The 24,592-nt window shown below is 37.4% G+C and overlaps 1 protein-coding gene across 1 annotated transcript in view; it reads right to left on the bottom strand.

Annotated features, from left to right (window-relative positions):
* Window positions 1-24,592, bottom strand: part of LOC128862587 (transcription factor mef2A) — a 170,412-nt gene that overhangs the window by 19,738 nt on the left and 126,082 nt on the right. Inside the window, exons 4-6 of the mRNA XM_054101310.1 lie at window positions 23,648-23,727; window positions 17,723-17,867; window positions 4,748-5,109 (exon numbers count right to left, since the gene is read on the bottom strand). Of these exons, the coding sequence (XP_053957285.1) occupies window positions 4,748-5,109; window positions 17,723-17,867; window positions 23,648-23,727 (587 nt within the window). The remainder of the gene's footprint in view (window positions 1-4,747; window positions 5,110-17,722; window positions 17,868-23,647; window positions 23,728-24,592) is intronic.

A 24,592-nucleotide genomic window follows, 5' to 3' on the forward strand; every position in this document is an offset into this window, starting at 1 on the left:
GAGGGAAAAGAGGTTATAACCTGGCCACTCCGCCCCTTGGTAGATTCTTAAATGGCAATGGACCGCTGAAAAAGCAAATGTATAGTGTGAATATGACGGCTAGGTGAAAGGACCCTCTTAAGCAAAAAATAAATTCACCCTTTGTGAAACTTATCAGAGAAAAACAGAGGGTAAAGAACAGAGCAGAGGGGGAAAGGAAAGGGGGGTTTTTGGGTGAGGTAAGGATGACGACTGACCGATGGCTGAGTTATGCGTGCGTTAACCGCTCCAGGTACTGATGAAATTCATCAGGTGTTTTATATCTAAGCCTATTATGTCCGCAGGTATAGCAAAAAAGTGATAGCCAAGATGTCTGAACTTGAGCCTGGCGAGATCAGGACAGTTCAAGAGAAGGTGCTGAAATGATTGCACCTCATCCTGCAAACAGCTGCTGTAGGAAGGACTCGAAACGATACCAAGCCTTTCTGCGTGAATACTTAACAGACAATGCCCGATGAGAGCATCCACAAAATTTGAAATCTGTGGCTTTGTTAGCCTCAGAAGTTCCTTCGAGCGTCTTCGATATACCCGGTGTCAGAAGGATTTTGCCACATTGTGGAGTGGATGCGAAGTCTATTCTTTCAGGAGCAGAACACTGGTTTTTAAAGGAACCCGAAACCTCTCATTTCACGGGGAAAGCTTTTCAAGAGTCCCCTGTCATATTACCTCATCCGCCCAACGGTTTCCCGTAATATCCCTTTGACTAGAAGTTTGAATTGAATAAATAAGATTTTTGGAATAATTTTTGTGTCAAAGTTACCCGCTGAGTAATGTTTTCTGAAAAAGTACCCTTCAACCGCAAGTAGCCCAAGCATTCCTCTACTTACGAATGCGAGTTTTTTTAAATTCGGTACATCCGTTCCGGAGGTTAGCTTATTAAGCCATATTTACTACATTCGACAGACAAATAAAATTTGCAAAAATAGTCTAATTATTATATATTCTGTTACACTTGTGCTCATAAGTATGTAGTTTGAAAAATTTTCCGACTAACTTCGACGAAAAAAAATCCTAAACTTCAACCAATAAAATTAATTGAAATGTCGCCTTTAGAATTTGTAGAAATTTATTTTTGACAGTTTGAAAAAAAAAAACAGAATTCAAGCGGATACATCTTTTTAAGCTTGCATTTTAAATATTTACACTTGCAGAAAGAACTATGCATGCACATATAAAGAATGATAAAATGTGTAACTGTGAATGATAAACTCCAGGAAGCACGCAACACAGACAAGATTTGACAGCTTAAACAGCTTTGTTTTTCTTAAAAGGATAAACTTAAAACCCAAAAAGAGAAAACGTAAAACTTTCGCTGAGTGATGTACAAGTACGTGTCTTTATGAATCAACAGAGGTATATATATATATTTTACGGGGTCTTTCAAGTACGAGTTTTTTGAGCAGTGTATTATTTTGACAACTGTTGCAGATCGATGGCATAATTTTAACAGAAATGAATTAGAAATTGTACAATTTATTTATTTGACTTCGAAGTCGAATTAGGGTTGGGCCGAAGAGCAACCCGAAGCCATTCAAGAAAAGCCATTGTGTCCATTGAATACAACATTTTGGTGCGGCTATAGGCTGGAGGAATCATCTACCCGTATTCCTTCAAAGACGAGATTGTGTTATGATAAACAACTTTTTGATAACGGAAGTTGACGCCCGTTGTCTCCACAATATTTGGTTTCAACAAGATGGCGCTACTTGCCATAAAGCCCGCGAAACAATCGATTTAGTGCGTCATCATTGCGGTGAGCAAGTTATCTCTCTCCTCGGACTAGTGGATTGGCCACCAAGATCGTATGACATCACACCTTTGGACTTTTATTTGCGGTGGTAAGCCAAATCTAAATGGTTTGTGGATAAACCAGATTCGATTGAGGCATTGGAGGCCAACACTACTAAAGTTACTCACGAGATGCCGACCGAAGGCCTAATGCGAGTCATTTATGTGTAGCCAACATTTGAATTTTTCAAAAATAAATGTCATGAATGGTTCAACACAAAAAGAATAAAGATTGCCCAATCAATTTGAATTTTCATTGTTAGATTTCTATTTAAAATCTCATACCTCTAAATTGATCGCTCCTAACTTCGAAAATAATGCATCTGTCACTATGATCGCTCAACAAAGTTCTGATTTTTTTGTATTTTTAATGAAAACTCGAAGTTGGCAGGCTGTAATGAAAGGCTTTCGAAAATATTTAAATGCAGTTGAAAATGTGCTGACTGTTAACGCAATGCCACGGTAGAGAAAATTATGAGGGGGCGCCTATCGGGGTACTCCGCTGCTTTGCTTTCAGCGAATTTGACAATATCAGCTGCTTTTCGTGACGTCAGCACATTCCAATTGGTGATCAGCGTGACCATTTTCGTAACTTGATTTAGCATTTTTTTGTTGTCTAACTTCGGATTTTTAGTTCTTTCTTCCGGACATTTTTCTAGCCGGTTATAACTAAAATGTGATGTTTATAATTATGTAAAATATATTGATTGTAATTAGTTCACTCAGTTATCGGCGATAGAAAGTTGGTTCGAATCTCGGTGAAAGCAAAAGTAATAAAAACATTTTTCTAATAGCGGTCGCCCCTCGGCAGGCAATGGCAAACCTCCGAGTGTAATTCTGCCATGAAAAAGCTCCTCATAAAAATATATATCTGCCGTTTGGAGTCGGCTTGATACTGTAGGTCCCTCCATTTGAGCAACAACATTAAGACGCACACCACAAATATGAGGAGGAGCTCGGCCAAACACCCAAAAAGAGTGTACGCGCCAATTATATATATGTATACTTGTGCATGTGTTAAGCAGGCCACAGACGGGAAACAAATCGAAACAATCAATTGAAACTCATTTCGCCGCAAACGTGTTGATATAGCTATTATTGTCCACTCTGCGGCTTTAATTCGTATTGAGTAAATTTACAGAAAAAAATTTTAATTTATAAAAAGGATTTAAATATGAAGAAGAGTGGAAAGAAGATCCTCAAATATTCTTGCATAACCTAGAAAAGGGCGAAAATGAGAATTGCACTTTCAGCATTAAATTTTATAAAAACCCACAAATTTTCAATAGCACTGAAATCTTCTCAACATATATTTTAAGTACGGTCTATTTTACCTTTTTTTAAATTATACAGCATATTTTGAACAGTTTTGTTAGCTTTTAATAAAAAACGAAACCAAAATTTGTTGCGAAAAGCAAAGGGCTTGCAACACTACACAACTAGACTAGTGTGACGTCACGGGCTCTCTGATAGGCGAAATCTTGAAGGAATGATAGAATCCTTCTTTTTAACATTTTATAAATACTTTTTTAAGCTTGAAAAAACAAAAAGAATGTACTTAAAAATTTTTTTTTTGTTAGTTTTGAAAAACACATTTTCATTGATAGCTGGGAATATGTTCAGTCAACCCTCAAAGTTTCATAGTAAATATCATTCACAGTGAGAAAGTTCCACAGTGGAATAAGCAGTTTGCAAATCGATCGATACGTACAGAGATGGAAAAATAATCGCAAAAAGTACATACAGTTTATCTTAAAAAAAATGTTTAAAATGTTAAAAGGAAACGAAGATATTTCACTTGAAAAAGTTTCTATACCAAAATTAGGAAACAACGAAACAATGAATTTGTTTCAGACCATTTGCACTCAAGAAGACCAATTTGTAGATATTTTGCCGAACTAACCGATTTACTGTCGTTGGATTATTTTCTGTGGTCCCCTCCCAGATGGAGTTTTTACAAGTTGACGCAAAATGAATCTTCTTAGATGTATTATTTTCGCAAGTGGCGTTGTGCCTCAACTAGACAACTACAGCATACAAACGGACAAGCAATGGAGCGCGCATTTGGTCAAAATAAAGATTTCCACCACTCAAAATACTTTTTTTAATTAGTAAAAATGTTACTAAAAAACGAATTTGAGAATTTTTCGCCACCTTGTATCATATGAAGAAAGCAGATGAAATTGAAGCTTCTAAAGATACAGTTCTGCTCGAAATTGCGAAGAGAGGGCTTCGATTATGCCTAAATGCTAACGAAAGTTTCACCAAACGAAATGAATTTGTAAGCCTAAACGCGTCGGACATTTGGAAAATGTCGTGTATTATTTATACGCTGATAAACAGGTAATAACTTTCTATTGAATATGTTAAAATATTTACTTTATATTTACGAAGGCAACTCGAACTTGGAAGACCCTGTTGCATGTTGGTAATAAAGTTATAAAGTATTTTCATATTTTAAGGCAAAAGATGGAAAGCAAAAACAATGCCAAACAGGTGCGGAGGAGCAGAGCAGCGATAGTTCCGCTTGAAGTGGACGGATACGTAAATATTTCTCGTCTTTAGTTTGTGCTGAGAAAATCAAATGTCTGCTTTGGCTCGTTAGCTTGCGTTTTTCTTTGTTATTGCTGCTACTGCGGTTTTGTTTACTTGGATTAGCAACTTGTGTTGGAAAAAAGTTGTGTGCATAAAGCACAAAGCTCAAGATATGATTGAAGAAAGTTTAAAAATAACTCGGAAATTAAAGTGACAACAAAGGCATGCAATCTACATGAATGGAAATAATAAGATATGGCAACAATAACAGAATATGAATTTGCTGTAGTTTTTGTAGTTTTTCAAAGCTTTAGTTGTTTTATAGCGAAACTAACTAAATTTTCAAAAATCTTCAAAGCTAACAAATTCCACATCTCTAACTTACACGTATTCGATGTTCTTTATGCTCGAACAATGCACGGTAATTTTTTAAATCCTTAGTATCCTCAGGCTCACTTACAACTAAATTGTTTGCCACATTATGGCTAATTAATTGTTGTTGTCGCTGTTCGTGCGCATACTTTTGCGGCACTGTTATGACTTTTTGCGCAAGTTGTGACTGTTGTGACGTTGAGTAGTTTTTGTTGTTATTGTCTTCATCGCATTTGCGATTTTCACACAGGCGTATACTGCTCAATTGCCGGCAGCCAGTATTCGTGCTGGTGAAGCGCGTCGAAATGCCAAGGCCACACGGCCGCGAGCAGGGCGTCCATGGACTTGTAGAGGCATTGTGGCAGGTGGCGTATACTGGAGAGAAAGAAAAAATGAAGAGTAGTTAAATAGAGGGTAATTAAATTAAATTTTGTTCTCAAAGAAAAGTTTTGTAAATTTATATGCTATTGTTTACCATCATTTTAATATTAAAAGATGCTTTAAGTGTGACTACTAAATTTTATGTACAACTTTGGAACCAAAAAAAAAAATTATGTTGGCCGTTTTTTGCTTTTGAATGAGTTTTGATGTGTTAAAAATGAAATTGCTTGCAGGAACTGCAGTTATAAGAGTTACGTATATTTTTTATTTATATTTTTCACATATGTAAAGTTAAGTTTATGTGCTCTTTGGAGCTGAACTTTTCCACCATATATGTGAAAAATGTGTTCCATATGAAAAAAATGCACAATGCCATTAACATTTTTTTTTTCAAAAAGGAACACGATTTTTATACTCGATAAAACTGCATACTCAAAAACTTTCTGAAAAATTCGAATTAAAAAGTTGTATATTTTAATGAAAATTTGAAGAATTTTTCTGCATTCCATATACAATAAACAACTTTAACTCACATGACTTTTGTTAATGAATGCATAATATTTTTATTGAAAATCAGTTAAAACTGAATTAATAACATTAAATGTCAGAATGTATAATCACCCGGGGTGCGTCTGCTTTTGATTATCAACGCGTTAAATGCAAAGTTAAGTTTATGTGACTTTTATTGTATATTATAATGGATCTTACCACGGATGGTAGAATACAAGGTTGCGCTGTGTCGTCAGAATCCACGAACAAACGAGCAAACGGAAGGGGAATTGTTTATAAAGAGGAAGAGTGGGCGAAATCAAGGAAAATAACCAAACACAAGAAATTATACGCATACACACATACTTTCTTGCCACAGCGTCCTCCGCATAAAACCATGAAATGCATTTGGAGACTTTATATCTTTTACAATTTAACACGCGGCACTTCGTCTTCATTAGTTTGTTCAGTTTAAGTCTCACAAATCATAAAATTACCAAGCCATTCACGGAATTTACTCAAACAAATAATTTCACCTCCTTTTGTTTGTTTTGTTCGTTTGTTTTGGATTGGTAAGATACCTGACGTCAGACTTGTACAAATCGCGAAAAAGCAGAAACTGTTTTGGGAAGACGCCACCTCCAGTAGTCAATTCGCCATTGAGATGCCATCCGCAGCTGCATCCGCAAAGTGTTTTCCATTGAGCGTAGCTCGACTGGAACTAACAAACATATTTTCTCCAGCGAGAGAAAAATAAAATCCGCACCCGTCTTTTTTATAACATATAATGGGCGCATACACCAGTTTTGGGTATTTGGCCGATCTCCTCCTCGTATTTGTGGTGTGCGTCATGATGTTGTTCCACAAACGGAGGGGCCTACAGTTTCAAGCCCACTCTGAAAGAAATGCACTCCGAGCTTTGGCATTGCTTGCCGAGTGGCGACCGCTATTAGAAAAAACGTTTTCTGCATTTTGGTTTTTTACCGAGATTGGATCCTACGTTCTCTCTGAATTCCGAATGGTAGTCACGTACCACCCCATTCGGCTATGGCGTCGCCGTTTGCAATAGTTATAGAAATTAACCTTTCTCATTAGTAAGTATTTTTTAATTTAGCTTTTATTTCCTAACTCCTAATTTAAGTGCGTTTTACACTAGAGAATCAAGTTTACATAGACCCAGGTAAGTAGGGTTTTGAGACATAAACAGTATTTTAGTTAGACAAAAAATTTAAAATGGATGCCATTCATTTTTTTATTTTAGTGCTGAGATGGTCTCTAGGTTTGTTTCATAGACTTTACTTTGGGGTTCTCTAATAGAAAAAAGTTCACAGGGGTAAGAACGGTCGATCTGGGTGGCCAGGACATGTCACTGAAACGGCTCATCAATTTGTTAGGGATGGAATTACGCAGTATTGCCAAGATCTCTCTTGCCGTATGCGGTGTGGCGCTATCTTGCTGAAAGCATGTGTGTGTATTGAAGGAGGAATGTTCTCTCAATATAGGCAAGAAATAATCGTTCAGTGGCGGCACATACCATTCACAGCGTCCATAGAGATTGCTTGGCCTCGATAATTTTTAAAACAATCTGGTTTAATTATTTCGCTCATGTTGTAATAGTGGGTTCTAGGTTCTGGTTTCTGTCCTTTAAGTGATCAATATCGTAAATTTCGCTCATTTACACATCCATTTATATGAAAATGAGCTTCATCACCACAAATAATGTTATTTAGCGTACGAAATCGCTCATGCACTATTTCGCAGAAATTTTTACGCAAAACGGTGAAAAGATAGCGAAGATTCTTCCTCAATATTCCACGCATAGTAAGCAATTAATTTGAAATTTTGAAAACCTCCGGCTGCTCCCCGTTTGGCACTCGCGCTGTTTGACTCTGAACTTTTTGTCCGGAATCTTTGCACCTATGACCTATTCAAACCTTCAATTGAGGCATCACGTAAACGTCGAATACTCGTATTATAAAACGAATAAAATCTAAGAAGTGCAATTGCACACGAATCATTGGCCTTTAAAGGGATCCGGTGGTCTAGAAATTTGAAGGAATCGATTTTTTATTTTTTCGATATTTCGAATGTATAGTATCTTAAGAATATACTGTAAAATTTTCATGTGGGAATTTCCAATATTATAGCTTCTACAGCCCATTAACTAGGTAGAGAGTGCTCCGCGCGCTCTTGTACCTCAAACTTTAAACTCATTTATCTCGAAAATACTTTTTTCGGCCTGGTGTTGTCAAACAAAAAAAAAAAAAACTATTCAACCGAATCATTTAAAATTTTAAAATGTTCTTCGCTCGTACTAAAATCATATTAATATTTCAATTATTTCCTATTAGAATAAAAAACTGGAAAAAAACCCGATTTTTAGAGTGTGAAATTCAAAACCGCGCCGTTTTGTCAATATTTTTTTATTCTAGTACGGGACATAGCTACAGTCATACTGACTAATAATTCTTATGGTTTTTGAGTTGCAGATAAATAAAAGAGCCAAAATGGACAACACCAACCAGGTCCAATTTTTCGTGACCTTCAGCGCCATTTTGAAAATTATTAAAATTAAAAAAAAATTTTGTTTTGTTTTTGTATGTAAAAGCAGTTAAATAAAAAACCTAAAAAATTTAAATATCGCTTTTAATTTTTTTGTATTGTAAAAAAAAACATCCTGAAAATACCCTAAATTTTCGAGCTTAGACCACCGGGACCCCTTAAGTACGCTTTGGTCTCGAACGCACGTAGTTCAGCCATCCACTGCAATAAATAACCCGCTCGAATAACAAAGCTGACGCGGGAGGGGACCCTGGCATGCTCAGCGTTAAATTTTAAATCTAAAACCTAATTCTGCCACCGGTCAATTGAAATATAATATTTAAATGAGACAACCTTATTTGAATTTAGGGTGAAATCTACGGACAGAAAAACAATTTAAAATTGTCCCTCTTTGAGTATGCATTTCGCCCGGATTTCTGTTATTTTTGTGCGAAACCTTCGCCCTCAAATACTGAAATATGTTTATTCCGAAGATAACAAACCGATAAAGAAAGTAAAATAATATTTTGTAGCTGAATTTCCGCTTTAAATTCAATTAGTCAATGCAATTCTTCATGACAGTACCAGCCTTGAACAGTTAATGAAAATAGTGAATATTTCTTTCATTTTTACCACAGTTTCGGTACTGGAATAATCACACATATTTATCAATTCAGAAAACGGAGTGATTCTAAGATCACTTTAAAATTAAGAATATTTATTCGTTGGATTTGTTAAGCTCACTTTAACATTCAGGTAAGAAAACGGCCCTCTACGTATTTCGGGATCACACCAAAAATAACCCGAAATCCCGCGATCAACAATTAACGCTAATATAATATTATATTAGTAAGCCGAGTTGAATAATCGATTATAGCTGCTATGGGCCAGACTATGTAACTCAATTCAGGAACACCGATTCACCATCGATCACAAAAACTCAGCACTTTGCGCACAATCCTAATGGCACAATGGCCTCTTGAATGTTATCTTCTGCTTCATGCTTGCTTTTTGTTTTAAGCCTTAATTGTGAAGTTGAATTTCTTTGAAAAATTATTTAAAGCGAAATGAGTTATATACTCCACCTTCAATATTGCATTGTCAAATATTTATTGCGACTAACTCCTGCTTCACCAAAGATATTTATCACTTTGCACTTATCGCATTACTATTCTCACGAACAAATGTAGCGTAAAATAAATCCTTATCAGTACCATTAAATGCTTAAATTCACAGCGGCAAAATATAGACTACTTTGAAAAATAAAACATCACAAAAGATGGGAGGGGGGAAAACAGCGACCTCGCCATGCATTTCACATTCATCTCCCACACTTATAATTTTTTTTCTTGGTTTTATCACAGTGCAATGTTTCATTTCCTTATCCTTGCATAAGCAATTATGCCTCTTTAATCATTGCCTTCAGAAGACGACTCGCACTCTCTGTACGCCCACTTTGTCTTGCCGAAAATTGCTCGCATGTGCCTTGTGCTCATAAATATTTCTTGTTAATTCGCTTTAAAAATCATTAAGTTTCGTCACAGCCCCGTTGGCCAGCCGACTACTAACTTGCCTCTGGCGGCTGCTGCCTCAACGTTGTGTAAGCAATTGACGCTGTGGTGTAGTGGTTATGTATGCACGTTTGTACACATCCCTGCAGGGAAAAACGAAACTAGTAAAGAAATGTTATGTTTCAAATATTGGCACTTAATAGAAGAAATCATACTTATTTATCATCCACTAGAATACTACGAACAATTAGTTGATTTTCTTTTAAGTGAGAAAATTTATGACTAGATTTTTTGATAGTTGGTCGATGTTTAGAGGATTATACAAAAGTATCGATTGATGAATACATTTATTTGAAAAGCACTTCAACTAAATCTATTTCATAAAGATATCAATTAATTAATATTTGCATGAAATTCATTCACTTTATGTGTAACCTCGCCTCACAAGTCAGTCAGATAAGTGAAAGGGATTTATAATATTGTTACACCAGCTTAGTTGAAGCTTTGAAACATCGAAAGAAATTATTAAATTAGCATTTACGTATGAAGTGTTTCCATAGACTCTGATAACAGTCTTTCTTTGCACACATTCGAATCGATTTTTTTCTATATATTCACAAAAAAATACTCAGAGCCACTGGACATATAGAATATACATCTGGAATTTAACTAGCGTTAATTTTATTTATGTTTCCAAAGTGAATATTTTAAATATTATTCCATTATTAGTTTTTTATATAATTTGCTTTAATTTTTTCAATTTGGTTACAGTGTAAGTTTCAACTAATTTTTGCATGCTTAGCCAATTACTGTGCTTAAAATACTTTTCATTTAATTCTAAGAAAAAATACATTCCGTTTGCACTTTTAGTGTGAAAAGGTTGTTTTTTATATTTTAACTCTTCTAGAACCGGTTATTTTAGAAACATATTGGACTAGAATTTTTTTGACTGGTGTGAACTATGTACTATTTTGACTTGTATTTTGCTGATACATGGCCAGATAATTGACATTTCGTAATACCACTTGCTCACATGGTAAAAATTTAGAACTCAAACCGTTTCAGCTGGAAAACGAACTGGTTGCATTCTAAGTCACAACTAGTGCTTTTCCCTGCAGGGATGTTAGATTTGTTGCGCGCACAATGGACACTCGCCCGGCGTACTTAGCCAATAGTGATGATAAATGAATATTGCGGACTATTACATAGTGGTTTAAAATGTTTTCCTTCGTTATTTTCGGCTGTTATTGCTGGTAGAAAAGGCGATGTAAAATGTAAAGACCCATGTTCTTGGTAATTGTGTATGAGTTATATATGTAAATAGAGCGATTTCCATACGAAATATATTCAGGAATTACACTGCATGAACAATTTTAATGCTCCTGAAACAGGCAATGGTGAGAGTAAATTATTTTGAAATTTTTCTGTGCTTGGGGAAAACTATATCACTTATATAATGACCTTCAGATATCGGGACTGCGAAACAAAACTCAAGATGAGCCATAGTGTCGTTCCCACGACAGTCGGTTCTACGTAACCGGTCACATTAGCAGCATTCCTCGTACATGCATGGGGAATGTTTATGCTGCTACAACAATAACAACATGAGTCGATAAAGAGCCACAGAATTCAATATAATTATCCTAGATTTAACTACGAAATTTTGTTAGTTTGTATGTTCGTAGTTTATAGACTCCTAAGCCATTATTAGTATGATAAGTTCGAGCGATGATATCTGGAAATTTTCAAGTGCCACTAGATAGCGTTGCAGACGAGATACTTATAAATCGTATTTATGATCCGATTATGCTAATATGTACTACAAATGCGCACTAATTAAAAAAATGAAATGTTTTCAGTGTTTTCGTACCATAAATAAACTTCCCTTAAAAACGATCGCGCTACATTGACCGTTCGGAGCCGGTATAAAAACGTGGGTGTCGGTATTTCTAAAACAACATAAAGACGCACACCACAAATGGGCGGAGAAGCTCGTCCAAACACCTAACTAAGTACACATGCACGCGCTAATTACATGCATATAAACTAAAAAATATATATATATTTTACGTGACCATTTCTCCAAAACCGTTAATTAGCGGACCAATATTTTTCATCATCTGAGAAGTGAATGGTTAACGAAGGGCCATGACCGCTCCCTAGCAAGGACGTAACAACTTATAACGTGACACAGTCTGAACTATTCCACAAATGAGTATAAAATTACTTGGGCTATTTGGGATCTTAAATTAAAAGCTGAGCCGAATGTGCATTCACATAGAAGTAGGTAGCCGTAGTCAAATGACTCCCATTTCGAATTACATGAATGTATGGAGTTGAGTCTTAGAAAAAGTGTAGTCAATTTACATGCAAAGGCTCATAAGAGGGAGACTGTGGGGTTATTGTTAATGAAATTTTGGCTATAAATATATAAATAATATCCTACACACCTAGAGCCAAGAAAAATTAAAATGCATAGTCAGTAAGTAATAAGAACAACTGTAAATTCTTATTCTGTTTGTAAGTCTGTCGGAGAGTAAATGAAATTTACTTATTTAAAAACAAGTTTTACACAAAAATACTCAAATACAATTGAAATTGTGTGCAAATTATTAGGTGTGCAACTAAGTTTTTGATGAAAATACAGCTTTATTCTGAAAAAAAAAAGGTAACAAGTGAATTATTGAAAGCATTGCCCATCGCTGGCTACAACTTTTTCCCATCTTTCTGGTAGATCTCGTATACCTTCGCGGTAAAACTGTTATTCTTTTGAGGCTATCCACGGATCAAGTCATTTTTTGACCCGAGCATGACCTGGCAGTGCTCATGACTTTTTTTCTTTGGATTGCTGTAATGAATCTACTTTTCATCATCCGCCAAGATGCGATGAAGCAAACCTTTCCTTTCCTTAAAAATGCCACATTTGAGCAATTTTTTCTAAAATTTCATAGCAAAATGTTGAAAATTTAGCGTGTGATGGTGAATTTCGGGAAAAATTGTTTTGCGGGTGAAATACATGATAACTCGCAAGAGAATCATGCCAAATGAAGAGATTAAAATGCCCTTGTTAATGGAGATGTTTCTCGAGGTAACACTAGTATATTTTTTCGATTTTTCGTAACACTTGGAAGTACAAAAACCGATTTTCGATTAAACAAATCGACTAATTTGTTATTGTAAGAATAATAATTTTAACAAAAAAAAAAACCTCCCGAAATACGGGTGAATTTTGTGAAGAAGTGCGGTGTAAAATTCCAAAACGATTCGAAAAAATGCTTTAAACTCCAGCAAATGTACTTATAGAAGCCTGACCTGGGGTAACGCACGGTCTAATACTCACAACTTCGTCAAGTTTGCTCCGATCGACTTGAAAATTTGACACCATATTCTTGCAATGCAATTCAGAATAATAAAAGGTTAAGAATTTAAATGTTTTACTTAAGAGAAGATATACTGGATTACGTAAGAAAATGGGTTTACGTGGATCAGGTGGACTTGGTGTTCAGTAAGTATTGAATTTAAATGGCTCAGGAATATATAAAGATTTTAATCCGACAACCAGTCGAAGTCTAAACTGGTTGTGGACAAAGCTGCGGGTAACATTTAGTAACTTATACGAGGGTTGCTATTTATATTGCTGGCCCAACAACGGAAAATCAGAAAATTCTCCATGAAGATGAATCTGTTTCATTCGTTTGAGCCAATTTTCAAAGCAGCGTTTCCAGGGCTTTTTAAAATTGTGTGTCATCCAACGTGAACACAATTTTTTGTACATAAGGAAATCATGCAAAATCTTATTGATGTTCGACACACTGATGCTTAGGATACTTCAAGCTCCCGGTATGTGGTCGATGTGTGACGCTCTTGCTCAAACCATTGATATTTTCTGGAACAGCAACCAATTTTGGATAACCCTCTTGTCGGTGACGAGAAAATTCATTCGTGCTTGTTCGCTGTATAATTATTTTAGTTCATGTTATACATTCTTGTTGTGTTATCGTACGGAAATGTTCACGCCATAATTTAATTTTTTTGCCAAAATGCATTTTTAAAGCCACTGTAAGCAACACTAACACGCATATGGCTCACACATCACATCATTCTGATTACGTATATGATAAATTATGTCAGACTTTCCAATGGAAATGTCAAGTTGTGCTTGACAATACTTCTTCTTCTTCTTAATTGGCGCTATAACCGCTTACGCGATTTTGGCCGAGTTTAGCAAAGCGCGCCAGTCGTTTCTTTCTCGTGCTAACCGGCGCCAGTTGAACACCAAGGACTTGGCCTTCTCCACCTGATCTTTCCAACGCAGAGGAGGCCGCCCCCTTCCTCTGCTACCACCAGCTGGTACCGCATCGAATACTTTCAAAGCCGGAGCGTTTGTATCCATTCGGACGACATGACCCAGCCAACGTAGCCGCTGGATCTTTATTCGCTGCGCTATGTCTATGTCGTCGTAAAGCTCATACAGCTCATCGTTCCATCGTCTGCGATATTCGCCATTGCCAACGTGCAAAGGTCCAAAAATCTTACGCAGAATCTTTCTCTCGAACACTCCAAGCGTCGCTTCATCGGATGTTGTCATCGTCCACGCTTCTGCGCCATACGTTAGGACGGGCATGATGAGAGTCTTGTAGAGTGTTAGTTTTGTTCGTCGAGAGAGGACTTTACTGCTCAGTTGCCTACTTAGTCCAAAGTAGCACTTGTTGGCAAGAGAGATTCTACGTTGGATTTCAAGGCTGACATTGTTATCGGTGTTAATGCTGGTTCCTAAATAGACGAAGTCTTTTACAACCTCGAAATTATAACTGTCTACAGTGACGTGGGTGCCGATACGCGAGTGCGCCGACTGTTTGTTTGAAGACAGGAGGTACTTCGTTTTGTCCTCGTTCACCACCAAACCCATTCGCTTTGCCTCTTTATACAGTTTTGAGAAAGCAGAACTAACAACGCGGTTCTTAAGGCCGATGATGTCGATATCATCGGCATACGCCAACAATTGTACGCTCTTATAAAAAATTGTGCCTGAGCGATTAAGTTCTGCGGCTCGTACGATGCTCTCCAACATCAGGTTAAAGAAGTCACACGACAGCGAGTCACCCTGTCTGAAACCTCGTTTGGTATCAAACGGCTCGGAGAGGTCCTTCCCAATTCTGACGGCGCTGCTGGTGTTGAGCAACGTCATCTTACATAGCCGTATTAGTTTTGCGGGGATACCAAATTCAGACATCGCGGCATACAGGTAACTCCTTTCCGTACTGTCGAATGCAGCTTTGAAGTCGACGAAAAGATGGTGTGTGTCGATTCTCCTTTCATGGGTCTTTTCCAAGATTTGGCGTATTGAGAATATTTGGTCGATGGTAGACCTTCCAGGTCTGAAGCCACACTGATAAGGCCCAATCAGTTGGTTGACGGTGGGCTTCAGCCTTTCACACAATACGCTCGCTAGAACCTTATAGGCGATATTTAGAAGACTAATCCCGCGGTAATTGGCACAAATTGCAGGATCGCCCTTCTTATGGATTGGGCAGAGTACACTTAAATTCCAATCGGCAGGCATGCTTTCATCCGACCATATTTTGCATAGAAGCTGATGCATGCACCTTACCAGCTCCTCGCCGCCATGTTTGAATAGCTCAGCCGGCAGTCCGTCGGCGCCCGCGGCTTTGTTGTTCTTTAGCCGCGTTATCGCTATTCTCACCTCGTCATGATCGGGCAGCGGAACGACAATTCCGTCGTCAACGATTGGGGTATCGGGATCTTCACTTTCTCGGTGACATGCGCAGCTGTCACTGTTTAATAAGTTCGAGAAGTGTTCCCTCCATAATTTAAGATTGCTCTGTACGTCAGTCACCAGTTCGCCGTCTTTGTTCTTACAGGAAAACGCCCCGGTCTTAAAACCTTCTGTAAGCCGCCGAACTTTCTGGTAGAATTTTCGGGCGTTGTTCCTGTTGGCCAGCATCTCAAGCTCTTCGCACTCACGTATTTCGGCCTCTCGTTTCTTCTTTCGGATAATACGTCTCTCTTCCTTTTTCAGCTCTCTGTAGCGATCCCACATGGCTCGCGTTGCGCCCGATCGCAGCGTGGCTCTATAGGCGGCATCCTTTCTTTCTGCGGCAGCATGACATTCCTCGTCGTACCAATTGTTTTTTCGGGCTCGCCGGAATCCGATTTCTTCTTCGGCGGCGGTACGTAGAGAACGAGAAATGTTGCTCCATTGTTCGTGGATGCCGGTTTGTTGGGCAGTACTCTCTGAGAGCAGGAGTGAGAGTCGAGTGGCGAATCTTCTGGCTGTCTGTTGTGATTGCAGCTTTTCGATGTCGAACATTCTTTGCGTAGGTAGATGTACGTTTTTTGCTGCACAGAGGCGTGTGCGCAGTTTGGCTGCAACAAGGTAGTGATCCGAGTCGATGTTGGGTCCTCGGATCGTCCGTACATCTAATACACTAGAAGCGTGTCTTCCATCTATCACAACATGATCGATCTGGTTTCGTGTTTTTCGATCAGGAGACAGCCAGGTGGCTTGGTGAATCTTCTTATGCTGGAATCTGGTGCTGCAGACTACCATGTTTCGGGCCCCGGCGAAGTCGATCAGCCTCTGTCCGTTACCGGATGTTTCGTTGTGCAGGCTGAATTTTCCGACTGTGGGACCAAAAATTCCCTCCTTGCCCACCCTGGCGTTGAAGTCGCCAAGCACGATTTTTATGTCGTGGCGGGGGCAGCGCTCATAGGAGCGTTCCAGGCGCTCATAGAAAGAATCTTTGGTCGCATCGTCCTTCTCTTCCGTCGGGGCGTGGGCGCAAATTAGCGATATGTTAAAAAAACGGGCTTTGATGCGGATTGTTGCGAGACGCTCGTCCACCGGAGTGAACGACAGTACTTGGCGACGAAGTCTCTCTCCCACAACAAATCCGACACCGAATTTGCGCTCCTTTACATGGCAGCTGTAGTAGACGTCGCAAGGTCCTATGTTTTTCTTACCTTGCCCCGTCCATCGCATCTCTTGGATGGCAGTGATGTCAGCCTTTACTCTCACGAGGACATCAACCAGCCGGGCAGAGGCACCTTCCCCATTAAGGGACCGGACATTCCAGGTGCATGCCCTCAAATCATATTCCTTATTTCGTTTGCAGGGGTCATCATCAGCATAGGGAGGTCTCATCCGAGGCTTTTTCAAACTTTTCATTGGGGGGGGATTTTTAAGTGGCGGGTCCCAAACCCAACGCACAACCAGCTATCCTGGAATGTTTCGCCTTCTCACGTTAGCTCACTCCCGAACGGGTGTTCGGAAGCTACCCAGAGGATACGTGGGCTAATCCCGGCCGTTGTGAGCTGCTTGAACCATATGCAGAAGAATCGTCCTGGCCATTCCCAAGTGAATGGCGATCAGTAACTTTCCCCACTTGCGTGGACTTCTACACATGGAACCATCCTCTTGACAATACTAGGTGTGCCAGATATTCATATAAAAAGTAACCCTTGTATGTAATATGCACCTTGAGTGCTTTTTGAATGTGCCAACTTACTCAACTCCAGCTTATAGTCGAAAATAAATAAAAAAAGAACTTAGCAAGAAATGTACAGGGTACGGCATCTTTTATGTCGGTATGTAAACGCTGAATAACGTTGTCATATACCAACCGATCGACTTCAACATACATGTTTTCGATACGCCAATTCAGTACAATTTCAACCATGGGTAGTTTTACACCGAAATCGACGCTATAAAACCCGAAATGCTTGACAAGGTGATGACAAATGCAGAAAAAAGATCGCAGTTTGTGATTGCTAATAAAGGTGGCCACTTGATTGATATTGTATTCAAAAAATGGTTCTAATAAATTGTGATAACCAATCCAAATAAAAGTACCTCACTCACACAAATCCGTTGTTTTTTCAAAGTTATTCAATGTTTTCATACCGTCATAAAAGATGACGCACACTGTATACACTTCAGTTTTTTTTCTATTTTAGTGAATAAATATTTGCTAAATTTCCAAAAATTATGTTTTTTTCCATTGTATTTGATTTTGTGTGGCCACTATTATTTCTTAGACACTTACCATCAGCTGTGGGATTCTCACAAAGCCACATTTTGCAGCAATGTCCTGGCACCTCCACCAGACGTGGCGATCTGCAAGACATCGTATCCTCTGGCGCCGGCAGTTGCTCCTTCGGACACAGCGATGAACAGGCGTGGCGACCATTCTGTGCAGATAGAAAATAACGAGAACTCTTACAGTCAAGTATATGCATATGCACACAATACATACATACATATAACAACACAATTGTATGATGTGAAACAATGAAGCATCATAAGAAAGTAAAATAATTATCTTACGACTAAGTATGGGAATAATATATTAAGAAAACGGAAAAAATGTGGAAAGAGTGCAAAAAATCAAGGTTAAGGCAACGGATGTAAAGAATAAAGAAAAAATTATATTAATAAGGAATAAATCAATGCATAAGTATATGCATACCCATCTGCACGAGTGTGTACAGTTATGCGCGCGAAAACACGGAGTAAGTATGAAAAAAATGTATAAGTAGAGGGAATTTGCAAATAAGAAAGTCTGTGCCTGAGGAAATGAATGAAAAGTTGAATGGGAATCACAGTGACCGCAACAGACGTAAACTAACAGGCAATGCAAATGGGGTGAGTAATAATAAACAAAATATAGTGGAAATGTGAAAAAGGAAAAGTAATAATGACTATAATGGGTAGTTGTGCAATCATTACGCCCAAAAAATAAAGAGCGTAACCAAATTGAATAGCTTTTAGTGGGCTGTGCGCTATGGTAGTATTAAAGAGCCTGTGGAGCCAAGGCCTGCGAACCTTGTGTTTCCTTTGTTGCAGTAGTCAGGATGCCTTAATTTTCCATTGAATTTCCTTCACTCGGTCAAGTCTCTGTCTGACTAAGGAAGGAGGACTCGAATGCATTAACTGTTCGCTTTTTTGAAATAATAATATTCATATACGTACACATACATATGTGCATACGGGTTTGAACGAGGTAAGGAAATTCAACGAATAATTAAGAGCATGGTGACGATAATTGGCCACGGTCAAAGGTGAAATTACGAAATTTATTAGCTTTAAAACAATGTATTGTAGATATACAGTGACTCGAACACTCAATCGTGCATTCTGAGTGTTCCATTTAAAACAGTTTTTCGAAACGGTATTTTATTTTTATTTCGAAAAGAAACATATTTTTCATTTACTTACAGGCAATTTAAATTAATTACATACAGAAAATTATATTTGAATTCAACATTTTTATACTGGGAAATAAAAACTAGGAAATTCATAGAATTTAAGGCTACAAAAAAAAGAAAGAATATTCGCACAACGGAAGATACAAATTTGACTCTTCGGTTATCAATAAAAGACGCCTAATCCAAAGAAAAAAAATGTATGAGAGCGAGGAACCTATGATTTTAAGCGAGATAAAATATACTGGTGGTGACGAAGGGACTTCGAATATTTCGGCCTACTTTTGTTTGCTTAAACTTTGTGAAATGTCTATGTAGTGTACTGTATTTAGGGAAAGAAGTATGTTGTATTTAAAGAAAGAGGAAAAGTAATTTCATACAGAGCTATGAATAAACCGTCGGGTATTTTGGGAATCGATAACAATTTAAAGGAAAATACTTTCCGGCTGCCGTATGTTTGCCCATTTTTATTATAAAAAATGTTGTTCGTTGCTCATTTGTAGGGTTGTAAGAGTCGAAAGCTTAATTAATTATGCACCACTTTTTGGTGCTGCATGAGCTTTCGTCATAGAGAATTGCATGGGAAATTGAACGATTGCAGAACGCATTGAAATTCAGCACGTTACTATTGAAGTACTGAGATCTCTTTTACTTGTGTTGACAGCGCCGATATAAAACTTCTGTTTTGGTGTTACGAAGAAGAAGAAACCTAAACAATTTGTTATATTTTTCCACAAGAATTGTGGAAAATGCATTCGGTATACTTAAAACATGATTCAGACGATTCTTTGATTTCAAGAAAAATACAGAATTGGGTTTAATGGTTAAAATTATTGTATGTGGATGTATTCTAGGTAACACTTGCTGTTCAAAATATGCTAACATTGAAGATGAAACATTAATAAAAGAATGCAAATAATACACATTTCCAAGGAAACCAAATTTCAACTAAAAATCGACGTTTTTCAAGAGCTATAAATTTGCCATAATTCTAATGCGTAATGGCGTAGCTAAAAAAACTCTATTCCGCGTTAAATTTATCTCAGAAATGAAAACTTTTCTAATTTACTTCTTGTTTATTCATACATTTACTGTTGGTGTTACCAATTGCAAAAGGCTGTCCTGCCAAACTAATGACGAAAAGCAAAGCGAATGGAATGGATCATAAATTGAACCAGATTTCTATCAGGATCACATCAACGTTTCTGCAATTGCATGCAAAATTGTTATTCGCATCGCGATCATTGTCCATTCGAACACAGCTACCATCAGCATGTTTAGCTTACAGAGAGCGGCGGAACCGAGGTATGAGGGAGTACTACCTGAACTACTGCGTGAGAGTAACTTCGACTGCTACGTTATACCGGACTCAGCAGCGGAATTCTGCCCGCTCATTTCACAAGTATTCTCACACTCGCTCAATCAGTTGTTTGTCAGACGGCAACTGAGTAATAGGAGTAATGGCTGCGTTATTTTTGTTTTTTTATCGTATGCCACCAATAAAATCTCAGTTGTTTCGTAAACAAGACTCATTTATGATCCATGTGACGCTAACCAATCATCTCATTCTTTCAAATTCGCTGAGAGCCGGTTAACGGTCAGTTATTGTCTCTTCACCATGAGTTAATTGGAAATGTGCGTACATGGTCGCCTCATTTACAAGTTCACACCACAAATTATATTAGCTGAGCCTATGAGGATCAAGCAAAGCAAAGTGCTAACACGTTTGAGGATGCAACAAATGTTAAGTGACAAGTTGTCAAATGTAAGGAAATGTTAGCAAATGTATTAACAAAGGAAAGCTCTTTCATGTTTATTAAAAAAAAGGACCAGTGCACAATTGTACTTCGTATCTGATGCATTTACTGTAATCCTTGCCCCACAAGTTGCAATATTGCTTGACAATATGCAAACGTATTTCCTGTCGCTACTGCCTAAACACGTTGGCATTTTTTCATTATACTGATAGACTATAAACATTTCTCAATTCAATACATTTTTATCTCTTTATATCAATGCCATTGTGCACCTGTAGGTGGTGCCAATTTTCATTCATTCCGGTGTCTCCTTTGCCACTTCATCATGCCAAGTAAATCCTATTGCCACATAAATTCAATTTACTCTAATACGCTTTGGCATTTATTCCATTGACGATGCGCCATAAACCACACACATATAGACTTATGTTATACATGTATGGGTGCATAGTAACCCTGCAGGGAAAGGCCCTTGGTGCCAAAATAGTGGCTGTTTTAGAGGAACTTCTATTGTTTTTTTTCCATATTGACACACATATTCTTCGAGTTCAAGTTGGAGTTAGTGGTTGATGCTATATATCTCAATTACAAGCTTCTAATAAATATAATACAAGGTGGCGCAAGGCTTTATAATTTTTCCAAATGGCGTTATACGTCAATCATATTTGAAAATTGTGAACTAGACAGTTGTTCTATACAAGAATGGAACGCGTATAGGACAAAATAAAAATTGCCATTACTCGAAACTAATTTTCCTTTTTCTTTAAAAAAAGTTATTCCAGCACAAGGATTAATTCTGAGTCACCTTCTATAACAACGTGCTAATGATTAAATGCTATTTTGGACGTACGATCAGTTCCATTGCTTCTCTCCTCAATCTGAGGAGAGTCCCAAAGTATTGCTTTCCCACCTTTTATTGGCCTTAAAAAATATTTAAGTAATCCAGAAGATTTGCCCATGTTACCATAGAAAAAATATGTGCCAAAAATCCGTTTTCTTGGAACCTACTAACCTGATCAAAAAATATGTAGATGATGATCTGACAAAGAAGCGTTTGTACGGTACACATACAAAAAAACAAAATCTCCTATCCGAGGGAATAAATCATCTCCACTAGCATCTTTGCTGTGTAAGATTTCATGCTGCTCTGCTTGAGGTTTGGAAAAATTTGAAAATCTGAAACCACTTATTACTATTCGCTTACTAATTGTATCACCTCCAAAGGATCCATATATTTTACTTACAACTTCGGTATCCACTGAACCCAGTTTGAACTTGCGCAATAAACAAACTCTACTAACATCATTAGACCCCGTCACAGACTAAAGCTAAAATTTCTGAACTCTCAATGTCCAGTAAGATCTCTTAGTCAGCCGACCTGCCGATGCATAAGATTTCAGAAAATGGTTTGTACATAAATAACCACCTGTACACACTGTTGTGGATAGGCTTTAAAGGCACGAAACGTATCAGAAATCAAGAAAATCGCACGAAAATTCTTGATGCTTTTGAAGTTCATTATGTAAGACAATGACAATTGTAGTAGTGACATTTGAAATCCGCACATTTTTCGCAATTTGGAAATTTTGAAAAAGGCTCAAAAGTTGTAGATAAGTTGCCATTAATATTAATTTCAAGTTTCCAGGAAGGCTACTCTGTGTCAGCTGCAGCGATCGGCTGGTGTATCGATTATTCGATTGAATAGATCGTAACCTATGGAAATCTCTCAAACTTATTATTAATAGATCTAGTTTTTGATACATCTTTACCCATAATTATTACTAAACTTTCTCAATATGGTTTAATAATACATTTCTTCACTGCATCTGTTTCGTAGAGTATTCTGAGACTAAGAGAAGTGGTGCCCGGTTGAAGTATTCTTGTTTTCAATGTTCAAGAACTCATAATGAGCTGTTATAGAGACAGTCAAATCAAAGTGTTCCTCAAATTGAAAAAAGTTAGATTTGCAATAAAATTTGGGGCAAAAAAAGATTCGTGATATTCTGCAAAAATTAAGTTGGCAAGATCGCCAGATGGTCTACCAAACTGTTTTTGTAATTTTCACTAATTTCCAAATCATTAGGGAAATCAGTATCTTTTATTTGAGTTATTTCTAACAGACACCTTACGATTAAAAAATAAAATGCTTACCTATAAATGAAATGGGGACATAATAAAGAAAGAAAAACAAAAATAAAAGGCATAAATGGGAAAAGTGCAGGAAACACAGCAATTGGTACAATAACAACAGTAAATTGAATGAAGAGAGAAGAGCACACAGTAACATATAAGCTAATACACATTTGTAAATAAATATAAACAAATACATAGTCACACATACTCGTACGTATGTCTGTATTGCTACCCTGCAATAAATGCGACTTGTCCCGGTTGTGTCCGGGGGCAGTAGCGCAAAGTAACATACTGATACTGCCCATTTTAGTTCTTTTATATATATAAATGAACTGTTTCCATCTGTTTGAGTTTGTACTATAAAAATACTAATTGTAGCCTTTTGAACCCGAATGGGTATAAGGCAAGACTAGTCTCGAAACGGTTTCGAAATTTGACATTTCTATGTGACGCTGTTGGTGCTTTATAGAGTTAATGTACCTCATTTAAGCTCCGAAGTGCAAATCTTGGCACAAGCAAACAAATTTATTTATTATTTTTTCCGTTCAAACTTTGTAAATTTTAATCTTAAATTTTTTTTTAATGTACATTTTCCAAGTAACTTTTTATTTGATTTGAAAAATTCACATGCCCGCGAACAGACTTGAAACGGAATTTCAAGCTGTGGTCTTCACATTACGCCATTGACCTTGTGTGCGAGTGCTTACTTTGAAACTTCGAAGAAGCGATTCGTAATTCTCGAATTAATAATAAATTGAGTCTAATCTCGGAATACTCTTTTCAGAGGTTGACCGCAGAATATTTTGCATCTGTAATAATTTTCACTCCTTCTCTCAGCGCCCCACCCCTCTGACTTACTCCCTTTTGTCAACTTACCTCGCAGACACATTGTGTTTTACAATCCAATTTAAATGTCTGTCCGTGTGCATATGTTGTATTGCCAACAGTACAGTTTGCTGCACAAACGACACACAGATGTTGCAAAGTCCGATGGCCACAAGTTGAATACATCGGTGAGTGTTGCCAGCAAAAATAGTGTTGATATGTTGATGATGTTGATGCGATTGTGTACCGGCGGCGCAGTTAAGTTGAGTTGTTGAATAGAAAAATGTAAAAAAAAACAAAAGAACAGAGTAAATTTATAACATCAAATGAAGATATATGGAATTGCTGGCGTTTTTCTCGATTTTCAGTATTACTACAATATTTACAGTAAAAGTGTTTGATAAAATAAACTGGCGAGGGATCAGTCAAAATACATAAGAACAAATACAACAGTACTTCTGGCTAAAATGAAATGAAATCGTGTTGCATATGGCTTTGTTGTATTTTTCCATTAAACAAACATACATACCTGCACACACACATGTATACACACATACACACACATGCACTTCACAGCAGATACAAAAATGCATTTATCAAGGGAGCCATAGAATGGTTTTGTATTAGTTTTATGGCTCAAATGTTATTTTGCAGTCCTACAGAATGCTGACAGTATTTGAGAGATTCACATAGATACACACATACATACTCACTGACACCCGTGTATGTTTTTTTAGCATCACTCAATACACAAGAGATTGCGGAAATAAAAACTAGTATTCTGTCAAGTTAAATGACGCTTTTGAAAATATTTTGACCAATTGAAAATAAAAAAATCTTTTGTTTGTTTTCTCGTGTTCGATACAATGTAAGCGATAACAGGAGCTCAAACTTCTTCCCCACTGTGATGCTGACTGAGGAATTTTGGTTTAAATTTAAATTATTACAAAGGATATCTTGATTTTCAAATAAAGAGTTTTTAAGTAATAACACCAC

The sequence above is a fragment of the Anastrepha ludens genome, chromosome 4 (assembly GCF_028408465.1).
Source record: "Anastrepha ludens isolate Willacy chromosome 4, idAnaLude1.1, whole genome shotgun sequence".
Classification (NCBI taxonomy): domain Eukaryota; kingdom Metazoa; phylum Arthropoda; class Insecta; order Diptera; family Tephritidae; genus Anastrepha; species Anastrepha ludens.